Source organism: Chrysemys picta, chromosome 2 (assembly GCF_011386835.1).
Source record: "Chrysemys picta bellii isolate R12L10 chromosome 2, ASM1138683v2, whole genome shotgun sequence".
NCBI classification, from domain to species: Eukaryota; Metazoa; Chordata; order Testudines; family Emydidae; genus Chrysemys; species Chrysemys picta.
In genome coordinates this window covers 153,448,977-153,467,331 of record NC_088792.1, presented here as the reverse complement: position 1 = coordinate 153,467,331, position 18,355 = coordinate 153,448,977, and the positions used below count along the sequence as shown (strand labels likewise).

Below are 18,355 nucleotides of genomic sequence, written 5' to 3'. Positions count from 1 at the left end.
GTCTCGGATGATGACCTAGCACATGTTCGTTTTAAGAACACTTTCACCGCAGATTTGCCAAAATGCAAAGAAGGTACCAATATGAGATTTCTAAGGACAGACACAGCACTTGACCCAAGGTTTAAGAATCTGAAGTGCCTTCCAAAATCTGAGAGGGACGAGGTGTGGAGAATGCTTTCAGATGTCTTAAAAGAGCATCTTTCCTCAGATGAGGAAACTACAGAACCCAAACCATCAAAAGAGGAAATCAACCTTCTGCTGGTGGCATCTGACTCAGATGATGAAAATATACATGCGTCAGTTCGCACTACTTTGGATTGTTATCGAGCAGAACCCGTCATCAGCATGGACCCATATATTCTGGAATGGTGGTTGAAGCATGAAGTGACATATGAATCTTTAGCGCATTTGGCACGTAAATATCTTGCAACACTGCCATGCGAATGCCTGTTCTCATTTTCAGGTGACATTGTAAACAAGATGTGGGCAGCATTATCTCCTGCAAATTGTAAACAAAGCTGTTTGTCTGAGCAATTGGCTGAAGTAGGACTGAGTGGACTTGTAGGTTCTAAAGTTTTACATTGTTCTATTTTTGAATGCAGTTATTTTTTGTACATAATTCTACATTTGTAAGTTCAACTTTCATTATAAAGAGATTGCACTACAGTACTTGTATTAGGTGAATTGAAATATACTATTTCTTTTGTTTTTTACAGTGCAAATATTTGTAATAAAAATAAATATAAAGTGAGCATTGTACACTTGTATTCTGTGTTGTAATTGAAATCAAAATATTTGAAAATGTAGAAAACATCCAAAAATATTTAAATAAATGGTATTCTATTATTGTTTAACAGTACAATTAATCACGATTAATTTTTTTAATTGCTTGAGAGCCCTAATATATATATATATATATTTGTGGATCAATATACTTATTATTGAAATAATAATTATTGAAATCCAGATTCATGTGTGTAGCTATTTGAGGATCAATAAGTGTATTATTGAAATGCAGCCACCTTACAGTGGAGCGCAGCTGTTGTTTAATAGTGCTTAGTAACAGTTTAAGACAGGACATGAAAACGTATACTCATTTCCAATTAAAACTGTAAGTAAAGAGAATGGAATTAGGCAAGAGCCTGGGACGGATGTCAGGGGACAATCTATTCAAATTTATGATGGATGCCCAGGGCCCACAAAGACTTTTTCCAGCAGCAAGAGCTTGTGCGAGGAGAGGGATGTTCTGTACTCACCCTCTTTCTCCCTGGATTGCACCTGGCACTGGGGGTTGGGACAGGAGTAGTCTAGGACAGGGCCGGCTCCAGGCACCAGCTTAACAAGCAGGTGCTTGGGGCGGCCAAGGGAAAGGGGCGGCACGTGCGGCAATTCGGGTGCGGCAGGTCCCTCACTCCCTCTAGGAGTGAAGGACCTGCCGCTGAACTGCCGCCGCCGATCGCGGCTTTTTTTTTTTTCCAATTGCTGCTGCCGATCGCGGCTTTTTTTTTTTTTTGCTTGGGGCGGCAGAAATGCTGGAGCCGGCCCTGGTCTAGGAGCCACTTTGCCTGTTCTAGAACATCAATGATTACCCTAAATCAGGGACAATTTTACAGGGTCCAAACGTTAGGGTTGAGTGGCACAATAAGCATCTGGAACAGGGCCAAGAATTTTGTCTATAATTTTCAAACACTTCACAATAAAAGGCATGACCATAAATGCAATATTTCATCCATCTCCAACTGCACATTTTCTCCCATGGAAATGGCCTGTAAAAAACATAACTAGGCAGATCCATCAGTATATTTTTACAGTGAAGCACCATGAATGCTACGGAAATCGAGCTAGTGAACCTAAGAATTCAAAGCAAGTCTGAAATCTGCAAAGAAACTTTAGTGAAAAACAACAGTTGATGCCTTAGAATGGACTCGGTCAAACATATAAATATAGCTAAGGAAATTGTTTCTCAAGTGAAAGTGCTGTCACAGGAAGCTAAATTCTTCAGAAGTGGAATTACTTTTTTAGATGAATCACATTGCATTTGAAAAACCTTAAGAATTTAATTCAAATATTATGGATCTTGGTTTCTTGCTAGGATTGATTAGGAAATCATTAAACTGCATGATGAATATAGTATTGATTGTTCAGCACAATACCATAATTGTACTTGAGACAGCAGAAATGTGGACAGTTGGCTTAAAGCAGACTGAAAAGAGAATAATTTCCACTGAAAGTAAGGAGGAGGAAATCAAACCAGAGATTCCAAAGTGACTGGTTTAGTAGCTCAAAAGAAACTTCAGTAGCTGTGAATTTAATAAAATGATACTTTTTCAAGAATGCATATAGATATTTACCTTTTTAATTTAATAAAAGAACTCATAATTTCAAATCAGCAGGAAAAAAATGACCCTCCTCAGTAAAGCATGGGCTTGTTTTTTGCTAAAGGAAAATTCCCATTATCTGAGGTGCTTTTATTCTCTGTACTTTTATTCCCACTAGCAGGGCTAACTTGGTGTTGCCAACTCTCACTATTTTATCGTGACTCTCATGATATTTAGTGTATTTCTTAAACCTCAGCTTGTGGAGTTATGTGAATGTGTGAGAATCTCAGTTTTTTAAAAAAGTTTCTAGACGTTGTTGCAGAAAAAAAATTAATAATGTGCCCTAAAGGCCCAAAAGCCAGATGATAAATAAAAAGACCCCTAAATATAGATATATTTTTAAAAAATACTTGTGATGTCATGATTTCTGGAGTTTGACTTGTGATTTTTGAACATTTTGGGTTGACAATACTGTTGAATCTTTGACACACACAGTTGAGCAGATCTGACATTCTTCCTAGCACAAAACAATATTCCATGTGCAGCGCAAACTAATCTATGAGAGAGAATTGTGACAGTGGATTCTGACTCCTACCATGTGATACGAGTTAAAAGTACAGCTGGATTAAATGTTTTGAACCAATTTTTTTTTGGGGGGGGGGGTGAGAAATGCTGATTTGGTCCATCAAAACATTCTGCAAATTCATGTTGAATTCACCAAACTGTTTTGGTCAAGAAAACCAAACTGCCCCAAAATTATGAAAAATTTTCAAAACCAAATATTTCAACTTTTTGATTCAGAATGACTTTGTTTTGAATTTTACTTCAATTTTATTATTTTTTTAAAAGGTAAAAAACCCCCACAACTATCTAAATGAAAACAAAAAGTTTCATTTGACCTGAAACAAAATATTTTCACCTTTTTTTGAGTTCCCTGAAAAATGCAAAAGAATTTTCAATTAGGATCAACCTGAAACAATTTCCCCTCCCCCCACCCCATTTTTTGGGTTGGCCACTGTACCAAAAAAATCAGTTATTCTCACAGCTCTAGTTATAACCTTCCATAACCCTGAGCCTTGTCAGGAAAAGGGGCCTTAAAACAAAGATTAAGGGTACATTTTTCAAAAATCACTCATGTGATTGCAGAGCCTATGTTCTGTTGACTTTCAGTAGGACTTATGCTTCTAAATCACTTTGGGGTCAGATTTTTCAAAGATATTTAGTCACCAAAAGACACCTAGTAGGATTTTTCAGCAGCACATAGGCACCTAACTCCCATTGGAAAGGAAGTATATAGTATATTGCTTTTTTGCTGGTCAACATCCATATCTCTGAATTGACCAGCAAATGGGCATAGGGCCAATATGAGTAAGGACACAACTAGAAATATCACTAATAGCCAGTCAGATACTCATCCCAGACAGCAAAATGTCAACTCTGTGATACTGTTGGCTTCCCTGGTTAAATGAGTATCCCTTCACTATCTATAAAAGAGGTGTAGTATCTACCTCACAGGGTAATCAGAAAAGAAGAGCAAGATGATGGCAACACACTGTAAATACTGGACCCTTAGACTGAGGTGATTGCCTTCCTCAGAGAGTGTGGCAGCTCAGATGCAGGACATTTTGATCAATGGGGCCTTTATGTTTACCTCTCAGTCACTGGGTGGGACAGGGACCCATGTCCCTCTCTTCAGTGGCAGGTTTTCCCTCCATTTTCTATCCTAGCCCATGTTCTTTCTTCCTTTTGCTCAGCCTCCAGAAAGAGTTGATCTCCCGCTCCTCAGTGTCAGATTTTCCCTCCATTTTCTTGCCCTAGCTCAAACTCTCTATTGGATCAATAAGAGTTTCTATGTTTCTGTCAGCCACTTGGTGAGGTTCGTCTCATGCTACGCAGTCTCAGGTTTTCCCTCCATTTTCCCACTCTAGCTCATATTCTATGTTGTTTAATAAGAATTTCTGTGGTATGCTCATGACTGAGTGAGGGTGAGGGTCCTCTCTTCCCACGTGCTGCACAAGAGCAGTTTCCCCTCCATTTTCCTGCCATGGCTCAGGGAGCAAGACTCTCTATTTGTTCAAAAGGAGCTTTGTTTTTCTCTCAGGACATGGGTTAGGATTCTTCTTCCCCTCAGTGTTTTCCCGCCTTTTTTCTGTCACAGCTCAGGCGCTCTATTGGTTAATAGAATCTTCTGCTTGTCTCTCCGGCTACAGAGTGGGGTTCATATCTTCCCATTTCCACTTCTCAGTCACTTCACAGGCTGTTTTCTAACTACCTATGCACTATAATTCATACAAGTATGTACACCCTTCCTAGCACAAATAACATTGCTACTTTGGGGAATATAATCCCCATTTATTGTATGCACAATGCATCCCAAAAGTACCAATGGGAGATTTTCAATGAGGGAAAGCCATGTAAAACCTCTTTTGATTGTGTAGCTGAATACTTGCTATGTTCACTAAAGCTAGGTAAATGGTTAGACACCAAAGGCCATAAAATTTCCTTCAGTCTATGTGCAACGCTTTCACTAATGTCAATCCTTGTGTAGAATGAAAGCAGCATAAACTAAGGATGGCAGGTTTGAATGTCACTTAGCAAATCTGAACTTTCAGCTGATTATTTGCATTTCCCTTTTTGCATCAGCTGTTCTTGGTCAAGGCCAGGGGATAGCAAACTTTTCCATCCAGTGGCTGCAAAATCTGTCACTACTATTATACTGTGTTATTGTCCTCAAAGTCAGACAGGTAACATCATTGCAGAGAAGAGAGGAGGAGAGAATGGAGTGTGACTAAGGTGTTGGAATGGAAAAAAATGTTCTGTAAATGCTATGTAAAAATAGAAAAAAAAGTTACAGGAAATTGCCTCTCTCCTAGTTATTTTCATGGGTTCAATTCCTGCTGTAGCTTATACCAGTGCAACTGCAATGACTTTGATATCATTGCAGCCAATGGATTTAACACAGACTACATTGATGTAACCAAAAGCAGAAGTTTCATTATTTTAGTCCCAGCACCTGATGTCAATCATTTAAATAAAAGAGAGGTGGATTTTTGAAAACGATAAATTTATAAAATTGTAGTTAGAGTCTTTTTCTAATCTGCAAAATTCTTTCATTTCAACCAAGCAGAAGCAGGCTAACAACACCTGAAAAACCAGCTCAAACAAACTCAGATGAAAAAAACATTGATTCAGAAATCTCCCCTGGTAAATCAACATTTCTTGAGATGCTTCTGATAAGTATTGACTTCACCCACAAGAGATAAGAGGGATAGGGCTATAGAGCTATATGCCACCACCTAAAAGACTAACAAAATGTGTCACTCTGACCTTTGCATTCAGTTATTACCCCTCAGCTGAACTTTCCACCTAAAGCAAATAACGTGTAGCTGACAAAATGTATTTCTCAGGTCAGTACTTGGGGATGAATTTTCTGGTAAGCTCTGAGGAATTGAAATGCAGCACAGTGGGAGATGGGTGGCCCAAAGGATCAGGTTGTGAATCCCCGATGCTGGGGCCAATTCTATACTGCCTTCCAGCTCACTGCCCTAAAATATTTTGGCACCTGTCCTACCATCTGCCAACTGGGTATTGCTGAAGTGCAGGAGTTCTGTAGCCATGTTCTCTCTGGCCACGTCATGCTCCTTCTGCCAGGGCCAGTGTGGGGGTGAATAACAGAGCTGGGGGGGGGGGGAAATATTGGGGTTTTTTTCCTCCCACACCCAGAAATTTTGACTTTTAGACAAAAATTTAAATCAGAAATATTTTGATTTGGAAATACAGCCACAGTGCTTTGTGCTCCCATTCTCCTTTATGAGGTAGGCTCCCTTTCCCCATGATAGACCACAGGCAAGTAGGAATAGAGAGGTTATGTATTACTTCTGTATTTGGCACTCGTGTGACTGCTACTCAGAGCCGTCTCTAGGATATGGTGAATCAGGGCGACCGTTCCGGGCCCCGCATTTTGGGGGGCTGGCGTGATTGTCCGGCGCGGTCGGTCCCAAAAGTGACAGGTCGGTCCTGGAAATGACAGATTTGTCACTTCTGCCCTGGGCCCCGCTACCCTGCTAGGGACGGCCCTGCTGCTACTAGAATACTGTGTCCAGTTCTGATGTCCAAAATTCAAGGATTTTGAGAAATTGAAGTGGATTCAGAGAAGAGCCATACGAATGATTAAAAGATTGAAAAACATACCTTATAGAGAAAGACTCAGGGAGCTCAAACTATTTAGCTCATCACAGAGAGGGCTGACTTGATCACAATCTCTAAATACCTACATGTGGACCAGAAATTTGGTAAAAGAGGGCTTTTCAATCTAGCTCACAAAGGCTTAACAAGATCCAATGGCTGGAAGTTGAAGCTGGACAGGTTTAGACTAGAAAAAAGTTGCACATTTGTAACAGAGACTGTAATTACCCATTGGAGCAACTTACCAAGGACTTTGGTGAATTCTCCATCAATCTTTTAAAATCATGATTGGATGTTTTTTCTAAAAGATATTCTCTAGTTCAAACAGGAATTAATCCAGGGAATTCCTATTGCCTGTGTTATATAAGAGACCATACTAGATGATCACAGCAGTCCCTTCTAGCTTTATAATCTATGAATCTATTCTTATCCAGGTCCAGTTGCCTGCCTCTAGGTACCTTCTGCACATCATAAGAGAACATTTTTGGCAAAGCATTAAAGCCCATGTTATAGGGAACAACCCTGCATTGGGGACATGGTGCAGCAGAGTATTTTCCATCTCTGATTTCTGTGAATCTAATTAGTTTCCAAAGCTTGTCACAGACTCCAGAGGCCCAGCAATGCAAGTTTGACAGATAGACTATAATGAGCAACCAACAGTCTAAAGGGGATTGGAGATTCACATTTCTAAGAGGCACATGTTGTCTGTGGCAGTTGAAATAATTATGGTTGTTGAAGCATTCTTAGTCACTGCACCACAGAGATTAGCTGCATCCCGTTGCTTCGTTCAGTTCCTTGATGTCCTTCTCATAGGAACCAGTAAATGTTAAAATTAATGTTTGGCAGAAAATTAGAGGATTTGGAGACTGGGGCTGGACTGGGAATAGGAACCAAGTCTGGTGGATCTGCCATGGCTCTAACCCAGTGGTTCCCAACTTTAACAACCTGTGAACCACTTTCACTAAAATGTCAAGTCTCATAAACCCCCTCCTAAAAATGAATATTTCCAGGGATTTTCTCCTTTACCTGAGTATAAATTATAAAAGCAGTGATCTTGGAAATATATTTTTATGACAAGCTTATTACACACTATTTATTATTAATTATTATTTATCATTACAGTATTTTTATTACATTATGAAAACGGCAACACTCTTCCAAGATCTTACTTTCATAGAGGGCTTTGAATAAGTCTGTTATAAGACAAGGCTCCTATGTTTCATCAAGGTGTATCTGATGTGAAACAGCATGAAGGTATTTAAGAAGCCAACTCAAAGAGTTCCTCGTACACAAGCATTCAGGTCTTGAGCAGTCCAGGCAAACAACGCACGTTACAACAAAGCTTAAACTTGTTCTTCATAATAATTTTAAAAACAATACTAGCTGCCAATTTAATTTTAAAAACAGCAAAAAATATCCACCTCTCTTTCCATTTCTTATAAGGAGTCTTGACGTTTAAATCTCCTCAGTGTGATAGATATGCTTGCTTTGATCTGCTTAACTCTTGGAAGTCCAAGGGCTCTGGGCTGTTGGCCCCATGCTACCCAGAGTCCCTAGGGACAACTCTGTCCGCCATTAGGGAATTTTTTCCCGAGAACCCCCTGTAACATTTTGCGAACCCCCAGGGGTTCACAAACCCCAGTTTGGGAACCACTGCTCTAACCCTTGGTAGGACTGCCAGTTCCTGGGCAGTAGTAACCAGGGATACTCCCGGGCCACATTTCACGCCAGGATTCTAGCCTTGGGGGCTAAGTGAAAGATAACATGGTCTTAGGACATATTATTTTTTCTGCTTATGTTCCATAAAGCTGGAAGGAGGATGCTGTGGTCTCTCCAGCATTGTTCCTGTTCCATCTATTTCTGCTCCCAGCATGCCTTGGACCTACCATTTCGCAAGGGCAGACCCCGAACACATGGATATGGCCCTTCACAGTGCCAGAGGAGCCAACACATAGCCATAAAGGCAGCTAACTCTCCCTTTTCATGTGGGGTGAACTAGACCCATGGGGTCCCTGGCACAAACAGATGACATCATATTTTATCAATACTATAAGTTATAGAGAGAAAAATGTTTCCTGGGCCGAGGCATTTGGCACGCAGGCACTATTTTGCACCAGGAATCTTGTTTGACTTTAGGGATTGAAAGTCTGATTTCAATTAAGTATCACTGACCCTTATCTGCTACAGGTGACTGACTCTATCAGGCCAGTTTCAAATCCCTTTGTTTGCATAATAATTGTGCCAGGAGATAATGTGCAATGTCACATATCAATGGCTACATGCGAGTATGATAAGTTTACTTTCCACACCTAATTTTGGGAGCCCCTGATGTATATAAAGTGGAAGGGTTTGTATCACTTCCTCAAGCAGATCTTTCACCTCCTCTACTGTCAAAATGAAGCTCTCCGTGAGTATAGTTACCATTTGCTTCCTACAAAATAATATAATATTGACACTCTAGTTGGTCCAAAAAGAGTAGTCTTTTCACACGCAGAAATACCAGACATTTCAATGGGAGCTGTATTGGTGCAAGGGCTGTAGGGTCACCAGTGATTTCACTGCGTCAGGAAATGCAACTTATCAGACCACATTAAGCTGAATAAGATTTAGATGCATATTGTATTGTATGGAGAGGGCATGGGGCATGGTCCAGTGCCGACTGATGTCAATAAAGTTATAGCATCAGAAAACTGGTGTAACACAGTGATGGATCAAGCCCACTTTTGGTAATTTTTAAATAGTATAAGCATAATCCTGCTCTCCTTACTCAAGCAAAAAAGTATTTCCCAAGCTAATATGTAAGCGAGGACTGAAGAATCTTTAAATAATCTTAAATAGCTGATATGTAAAAAATTAAAGCAATGGAGCTGAATCTGATCTCACACTAGTGTCAGCAAAGACATAAATCCACTGAAGTAATATGCATCCAGTGTGAGAGTGAAAGCAGTCCAGATACGTTACTTTACATCAATTTGGAGGAAAGGTGTGTGTCAAGGTTCTTCTTACTATATTTTTAGCCATATCAGCCTTTATACTGATATGCTTTCAATGTTTATTTCAGATTGTGATTGCTGGTCTTCTTGGAGTCTTCCTAACTCCATCTCTTGCTACTGATGTGAGTATAAAGATCAAATATGTTTCATAATATTCCTCCTGTCAATTTGTTTAATTTATGCTTCATGAATTTTCACATCTCTGAAAGATGTTTCTGAAGAAAAATCTAAAATGTCCTTAGCACATAAAAATGCAATATCACAAGACTGGATTTGTGTTCTAAAGAAAATAATTATTCAGCTAACCTATTCAGAGAATGATTTTGCTATTAACTTTACTGCATGTCAGACCAAACATGAAAGGAAAAATTGTGTAATATCTATCGCAATGCATCAGTATTGTTCTGCCATTGTCAAACTGTTGTGGGTATTGATCGAGTTCCTAGTGGGAAAATGAATATTTGTTCCATCAGTGGAAAAAATTCCATTGAGATACTATTATATATATATTATGAGCTTGATTCTCATTTATACTTACTCCTTGTTATGCTGCTCAGGTAGTATAAACAGTCCTTGCAAAGGGCATATATTTAATTTACACACAATTTAAGGTCCTTTCCTACTGTCAGACTGGTGTAAAAAGGCCTTAGCATAAATGAGAATCAAACTGTAGGAAACTACTGAGTATATTAATAATGATGAAAATTTGATCACAAAGATATGTTAATATTTAGGAATGGTTCTGACTGCCCCATAACAACAGGTTAAAACAATGACAAATGTATGTAACCCAATGGTAACCTCACAAGAGTTTCTTGTCCGTTGCAGAAACTTAATTCATTATACTATAAATGTGATTGAAAACAACAAACCCATCTCCAAACAGGCTTTTAAGCATGATTGTCCTGATTCATGACTGGAGCTTGTAGATGCTACAATAATTCAAACAAACAAATCGGTTTTTATCATTATTATTATTATTGGTGGTGATGATGATGATTGAGTTCTCTCCCTGTTGAGCACCGTCAGTAGGATCTGGAAAAGTGAGGGTCTGTCCTGCAAAGACAGATGACCCCTTACTTCCATACAGGAAGGGAAAATCTGTTAGGGATGATCTGTGATTGAATGATCTGGCTATATTTTAACTGAAGCCAATTGGACAAATTCTTACTGAGTTCTCACTCAAGCAAAACTCCAGCTCTAGATTTGTATCAATAGCATTTGCTGAAGAAGGGCTGCATAAGATAGAATAAGAGATTTCAGAGTTTGGCATGAAAGCTTTAGTAGCCTCTGCGTGGGTAGGCATGGCTTACTTCATTACATCACTATAACATAATTTTAAGAGCAATGATTTTCCAAAGCCCTTTTGACGGAGAGAAACCCGAAAAACCTAAATGTTTGTCACTTTTTGTTTTTAAATCCAAGAATGTGAACGAAAACAATCAGGGAAACAAGGGTGGAAATTCACACCAGACTGTGAACATCAACAACGATAAGCACGTGGCCAACATTGACACAAACAATGGCTGGAACTCATGGAATTCTGTTTGGGACTACGGCAATGTAAGTAGCAAACATGCATTTTTGGGAAACTTATGGAGCCACTGACTGGAGTAGTGCCTAAATGATTAGTCAGAATGCATGGAAATTACTAATAATTTATCATTTATAAAATTGGTCTAAATGTCGGGGGGGGGGGAGGGGAAATCTGTATTAAATGTTATTTAACTTCAAAATTAAACAAACCTGATTTGAGTCTCATTTATTGTGGAGCCGCTCAAACAAAACGTCTAGCTCTTTGCAACTTTATTTTACAGGGCTTCATGGCAACCAGGGTATTTTCCAAGAAATCTTGCATCATTGCTAAAATGAACAAAAATGCCATGCCTGATATTGCAGTCATTCCCAAACTGATTAGCGAAAGGAAGGTAAGATGGAAGGGAATGCTGGAACGATGGGTGGGAGTGAAGTTGCTTTTTTCTAAGGGCTTGTCTACACCCCCACACATGCTCTCATTCACGACTAAAGTGGCTTTAGTTCACTGTAGTTTAATCCTCCAAAAACTTGGGCCATTTTCTGAGATTGTCCACAGTGGGGGCTGGGGGGTGTTAAGACACTTTAATTTATGCACATTAACTTCACACCTTTAATGAATTCATCTTAACTTTCCTGAGTGTCCCCATATAAACAAACCCTACTAGCATAAAACTAATTGTGCAAATGAATCATCTTAAGATGCTGGAGGTAGAGCTGTTGTAGGTAGGAAAATGTTCATCAAAACAGTTTTCTGTCAGAAATTCCTCTTTAGATGAAACTGAAAATTTTTACAATATCATATTGATTTTGACAAAATTTTATTCAGGAAAAAATATGAAAAAACTTTAGAAGAGTCCTGTTTTGACATTTTTGTAACAAAGTTTTTTTGTAGCTTTGTTTTTAAAAAAAAATATATATATATATATAATATTTTCATTTTGATTCTGCTGATTTTATTTATATATATAATATATATAAAAAAAACCAGCAGGGTCAGAATGAAAATGAAACATTCTGAATGTATTGAAATGAAACAATACAACTGAAAATATTTTTTCCAGAATTTCATTTTATGAAAAAATTCAAAATGTTGGTTTTTCATCCTAATTAGGATGAACAAAATATCAAATTTCAAAATTTTTCACATCAGATAAAATCCATGTTCTGAACAGCTGAAATTGGAGGGGAACAAATGTCTCTGGCCAAACGTGGTTTTCTCCAAGGCTTTAGAGGCGGCCAATTTTTCAAAGGAACTCAAGGACATATTTTCAATGGCTCAGAACACACAATTGGGGCTAGATTTTCAAAAGAGCTCAGCCCCTTGTTACAATTCCACCATACAACTAGAGGGATATTTCTCAGTCCTCCCTGCGAAATATGACATAACTCTGGGGCTCATCGAAATATTCCTGAAAAACATACTTTCTCACTCTGGAGAAGACCAGATGGCACTGAGTTAGGGACAGATTTGAGGTGTTTTTAAAATTCCTTATTGGAAGATACCCCATCATAGTCCATCACAGCCTTCAGCACTGCTTCAAATAACCCAAGCTTAACAATAGAGCTAGCTGGGAATTTTTCAACAGAATGATTTTCTGATGGAAAATGCAGTTGCTGCAAAATTGAAATTTTCTATGGGAAATTTTGTTTTTGATTAATTTGTTTTTTTATTGGGAAAATATAAACTAACTATTTTGTTTTCTGATCCGTTTAACTCAAAATGCTTCATTTTGAGTCAGTTCAATTTTACATCTCTCATGATGCAACAGAGTTTTTCTTCTGAGTGGCATTACATGTCATGGGAGTCACATCATTGCAGGTGCATCATGGGACATGTACTTGAGTCAGAGAGCCTGCCCACAGAGGAGAACAGGGACATCAGGCAACCTTATCTACAGCTCCCAGGAGGCAATGAGCCAGAATAGGAAAGTACAGCTTAATGCTGAACTGAGACAAAAGACAGCAGTTTGGGTCAGTTCAATAAACTGAAGAAAAACAATTTGATTCAAAAATATCAAAATGTTCCTTTTTGATCAAAAATGCAAAATGAAATTTTACATTGCCAAATCAAAAATTTTCTGGAATTTTATATTCCTTGAAAAATTTCAGTATTTCAACTTTTGGTTCCAATTCATGATGAAAACAAATGTTGAAACATCAGGCTTTTTTGTGGGATGGAAATTCCAATTTTCACTTAGTTCTACCAAACAATATGCCGTTCTATCAATATATTCATTAGCGTTCTCAAGAACGGGTTGTAAACATTTCCAGCAATTGTGTTTAATACACATGTTCCTGCCTTCTCATTTGCTATGGTTATGAGAAAATAAATTAATAGATTCCCAACCCCTCACTTCTCCTATCTACAAACCCATGTACAGGATTGAGCATAGGATTAAGGGAATATTTTAGAGAGAAGGCCCAGGTAAAGCATAGATTACCTTTCTCTTTTCCGCAGTTAGCTTTATGGGGTTTCAATGCTCTTCTCATAATGCATGGTTGCGTCTTCTGTCCCTACCTCCACTTTGTCCCCCTGTGTGAGACGGGGCCGGCTCCAGGGTTTTGGCCGCCCCAAGCAGCCAAAACCAAAAAAAAAAAAAAAAAAAAAAAGCCGCGGCCGCGATCGCAATCTGCGGCGGCAATTCGGCGGGAGGTCCGCCGAATTGCCGCCGAATACCTGGACGTGCCGCCCCTCTCCCGACTGGCCGCCCCAAGCACCTGCTTGAGAAGCTGGTGCCTGGAGCTGGCCCTGGTGTGAGATCTGAGTTGAGGAGCTTATTCCCTGCTTGCTTCTGGTCTGGAGGGCCCTATTCAGCCAGGCACACACTGTGCACTGTGTCAGAAATGTCAGTACAGGAACATAAATTGTAATAAATGATTCTAGTCATCAGTTTTATTGAATGACATTGTTCTGAGTTTGCTTTCCGGATGTTTAGAAGACTGGAGCTCAAGGGCCTCCTCCGAAGGAACTGAGATTCATTGTCTCAAAGACCAGAGTCCCTGATCTGACCCCTTACGGAAAGAACATTGAAGCTTTATGCAGAGGACTTCCTACCTACGTGGCTCATGAGGCTGAGAGTGAGTGCAAGTTAAAGTAACTATTCATGAAGTGAATTGAGTTGCATTTCCTGCATGGAATGAATGTTACTGCCCTAGTAGAGATGGACAAGAACAAAGAACTTGGTGTGCTTCAGAAGGGTGTTAGATTCTGGATCTGATTTTGTTTGTTTGTTTGTTTTTTTGCAGTCAGTCTATACCTCTATAATGCTAAAGCTCAAATTCCAACACTCCCAAACATTGGGTTGTTCAGACTCTGCTACAGAATTTTGTACCTTGGATCTATCTCTAAGATAAAGAAGAGAGACAGTGTGGTTTAGTAGAGTAAACTTGGTGCTGGGATTCAGGAACTACTAGCTTCTAACCCATTTCTTAGCACCTTACAGGTTCTTGATGGGAATAACAGCTATTACTTAACTACCACACATGATTGTTGAGAGGATTAATTAGCTAGGGATCATTGAAGAATACAAATTAGCACAAATTTTTGGTCAGTCATTTTTGAGGCAAAAATCCAATTGGCTTTGTTGATCGTATTTTTTTCATACTTTTATTTATACATTTGAAAAAATTTTATATTAAAAAGATTCTTTGACCAGAGTAATAGAAATATATTCTTTTATAACAAATGTTGTTGAACTGTTACCAAAAATAGTAGAGGTTACAAACCATGCAGAGACAAATCATCCACTGTCTGAGGTGGCTGCTATGTCTTGTCCTCCTTGATCTCATTAAAAATTTTATTTGTTCTGCAGGAAAGAAGTTCCTTGTTACAGGAACTCAGTGTTATTCAAGGAATCAATCCTGTAGAACAGTGGGAATTTTCTGGGTCTGACTCTCCATTACCTTGCACATGTTGCCACTCTGATTGGGTAGCATTTCTCACCTACTTTGTGATCACTTTGTGCAGGTGTTAGTGGCTATATGAGGTGCAGGGTTCTGTGTGGCTTGAACTGTAATGAATGCACAGATCTCCTAACATCCACTTCAGGCATCACCTCACAATAACTGTTCTTTTTCTTTTCATTAAGGAGCGAAAGGAGCAAACTACTTCTCTCTAGACTGCGTTGATGCTAGCATCCTGTGGGTTGTTAATATTGGCTTCTGTGATGTTTCATTCAAGTAGTAAATTCTTCACTGCTTGGAACTGGTCTGACAATGTGTCCGCTGATTGGATAAAATCAGTTCTGTCATTATTCTTCCCATGACACTCCATTTTCTTGATGTTTTGTCTTTGTCTTCCCTTTATGCTTTGTGTGTAGAAAAACCTAGGCTGTTACGATGTCTGTCAATTAAATACATTTAGCATTGGAATCAGCTGTGTCTTGTTTCTCCTCTTTTATATCCTTAATCATACAAGTCAGGATGTGATCTCACATGCAAGTCAAGGCTGGACCTGGTCAATATGTGGGTGGGAGATATTCAAGGAAACCCAACAAGTTTCAGGAAATGAGGTTACTGATTGTGGTGCACACCTTTGGGTCAGGACTGAACCAAATCTCAAGCATGGCATGAAGGAACACTCTATCCTTCCCCCAAGGGGTACAACCATATCCCCATGCAAGAGTACAGACATGGGATCTCACTCCTCCTTCCTCCCCTGCATGGACATCTAAGGCTGGACTACAAACTGTCTCTAGAGAAGCTTTGATGAACTAGGTGAATTACAAAATTTGGAGGAAGTTAAGGTTTTTTAGGCTTCTCAAGTTAAAGGGCTGTTGTGGACAATTAAACTCTTGAGCAGTGGAATTATTTTTAGTTGAAGCACATCATTTATCTTTCCCAAGCTTTAAAAATGTATCTGAAATATTAAGGAACTTCATTTCTTGCCCAGGATTAGAATATCATTATTTTGTATGATGAATGTGATATTGCTTATTCGGCCTAATGTAGTGCGTTGTACCTGAGACAGAGAACAACGGTGGACAGCCAGTTTAAAGCTGACAGAGAAGAGAATAAGTTCTACTGAAAACTGAAAGAGGGGGAAGCCAAGACAGAGACATCGAAATAACTGGTTTAGTGGCCAATAGATGGATCAGTGGTTGTCAAGATAGGCACTCAAATGTCCATGTGCCCCTACCCAACCTTATCTTTTCAGAAAGTAACCCTGGTATTGAATAAACCATGTTCTTGATATAGGCTTATTTCTTATTTAGCTTATTTTTTCTATTTAATTTGGCATCACCAGGGCCGGCTCCAGGCACCAGGCAACCAAGCACATGCTTGGGGTGGCACCTGGTAAGGGGCGGCCAATCTTGGGGTGGCGGGGGGTAGCACGGCGCGGCATTCTGCGGGGTGGGGGGCGCGCTCCGGCGGCACGCTCCGGCGGCGCGGCGCTCGGCAGGGGGACGGCGCGGGGCGCGGCGCTCAGCGAGGTGTTCCGGCGGTGCGGCGCTCGGCGGAGGGGGGGGCGGCGCGGGGCGCGGTGCTCAGGGAGGGGTTCCGGCGGCGCGGCGCTCGGGGGGGGCGGCGCGGGGCGCTCTGGGGGGGCGGACTCTGGCGGCACGGCGCTCGGGGGGGGCGGCGCGGGGCGCTCTGGGGGGGCGGACTCTGGCGGCACGGCGCTCGGGGGGGCGGCGCGGGGCGCAGCGCAACGCTCGAGGGGGGGTTCTGGCGGCGCGGCGCTCGGCGGGGGCGGGGGTTCAGCAGGGTGGCGCTTTTTTTTGCTGCTTGGGGCAGCAAAAAAGTTAGAGCCGGCCCTGGGCATCACAAAGTGTAGATGTGATGTGATGAACTTTAAAAAATCAGGCCATGCAAGGAATGGTTGTACTTTGCTGCTTGTAAAAGCCTTGATAAATACATGAGAGACAAGGTAGGTGAGATAATGACTATTATTGGACCAACTTCTGTTGATGAAAGAGACAAGATTTTGAGCTATACAGAGCTGTTCAAGTCTTAAATACAGACATACCCCATCGACATCCATAGTTCTTGTGGCAAGCTTTATACAATGATTCATACAGTACGTGTATGTAAAGGGCCTGTATGTGGAAGGAGGTTAGGGTACATGGAAGAATAGCTCTTTGATTCTGATAAGGAGAGTGGGTGTACTGAGGGCAGAATTAAGGTATACAGAAAGCAAAGTCAAGATTGGCACGGAGGCCATAAATGAAAAATTCCTGATTTGGGGTTTGAGGGTTTTTTTTAGGGGAAGGGCTTATAATTAAAATTTTTCATATGAATTTAAAGTCTGTAAAAGGGTCCAGATTGAGAGTCCAGAAGAGTGAACTCTTCTCTCCACATGATTCATGCATGATACAGCACAGATTCCTAGCACATACTTGTAGTGTATGATTCACAGATCATAAAGCTTTCCTTATGAACTCATGAACTTTATAATCTATGAAGCAATGAATTCCAGGAGAAAACAGCCAGCCACAGACCATTCCTCCATTCCCAACACATTTTAAGATTTTTACTAATCCCTTTGGGTTTTATTCTTCCACCAGTTTGGAAGCAGACTGAGTTTGTTTGGTTACACCGGCCTGCATTTCAAGAAAAGTGTCTAAATGACCACAAATTAACTCTAGTAGGAGACGGACTTTTCTTTTTTTCTTTTTTACTGTTTGAGCTGCTGTCAGCTCTTTTCTTGTGGCTATTTCACTAGACTTTCATTTTTAATCCCTGTACGCAGCCTCAGTTCTCTTCTTACACAGGATGCTATGATGCAAAAAATGACAGAACGAGGCAAGAATCAAAGTGCAGCAAGGTTTTTCATTTATTTTTGGAGGAATTATGCAAATTCCTTCAGGAATCTTCAAACTTGTGCCATGACCCACTTTGCTCTCTTACTGGTATTTCTCTGCATAACTTCCCCCTCTAGCAGGAACTAGAACGAAGGTTTTTAGAAGTAAAGAATGGAAGTTTCAGTCACTTATCAAACCCCAGCTCCAAAGAAATGCTGCTCAGCAACAACAAAACAAAACTAAAAAACCCATTGTCCATCTGTCATCTAGCTCCCTGAGAATGAGGGCCCAAGTCCCTTAAGTATCTCAAGAAACCACATCCAAAAGAGGATTTAAAGAAATTTAATCCAGCCGTAGGCCCTTCCTTCCATTTTCTATCCAGGGTTGAAACAAAGATCTCATGTCACTTTACCCCTTCCCAAAGTTTGTGTACCTCAATGAACACACACCCTTAGCATATATGCAAATACGCTTCTTGCCATTTCCAGCACTGGTCTGAAGATGACCATTCTAGAGAGTAGCTGACATTTCTGACACAGTTCACAGTAGGTGCGAAGCTGAATAGGGCCCTCCAGACCAG

At 40.2% G+C, this 18,355-nt stretch overlaps 1 protein-coding gene across 1 annotated transcript; it reads left to right on the top strand.

Annotated features, from left to right (window-relative positions):
* Positions 1 to 81: 81 nt before the first annotated feature.
* Positions 82 to 15,356, top strand: LOC101947172 (gastrokine-1). Its single transcript, XM_065582461.1, has 7 exons — positions 82 to 368; positions 5,222 to 5,291; positions 9,565 to 9,618; positions 10,922 to 11,059; positions 11,314 to 11,424; positions 13,969 to 14,110; positions 15,121 to 15,356. The coding sequence occupies exons 1-7, from the start codon at positions 82 to 84 to the stop codon at positions 15,213 to 15,215; spliced, it is 897 nt and encodes a 298-aa protein (XP_065438533.1). The 3' UTR covers positions 15,216 to 15,356.
* Positions 15,357 to 18,355: the final 2,999 nt, after the last annotated feature.

Coding starts and splice junctions, on each gene's coding strand:
- LOC101947172 (XM_065582461.1), top strand. CDS start 82: ATGAGATTTCTAAGGACAGACACAGCACTTGACCCAAGGTTTAAGAAT. Junction 5,292..9,564: donor TTAACACAGACTACATTGAT/GTAACCAAAAGC, acceptor TGTTTATTTCAG/ATTGTGATTGCTGGTCTTCT. Junction 11,425..13,968: donor AACTGATTAGCGAAAGGAAG/GTAAGATGGAAG, acceptor CCGGATGTTTAG/AAGACTGGAGCTCAAGGGCC.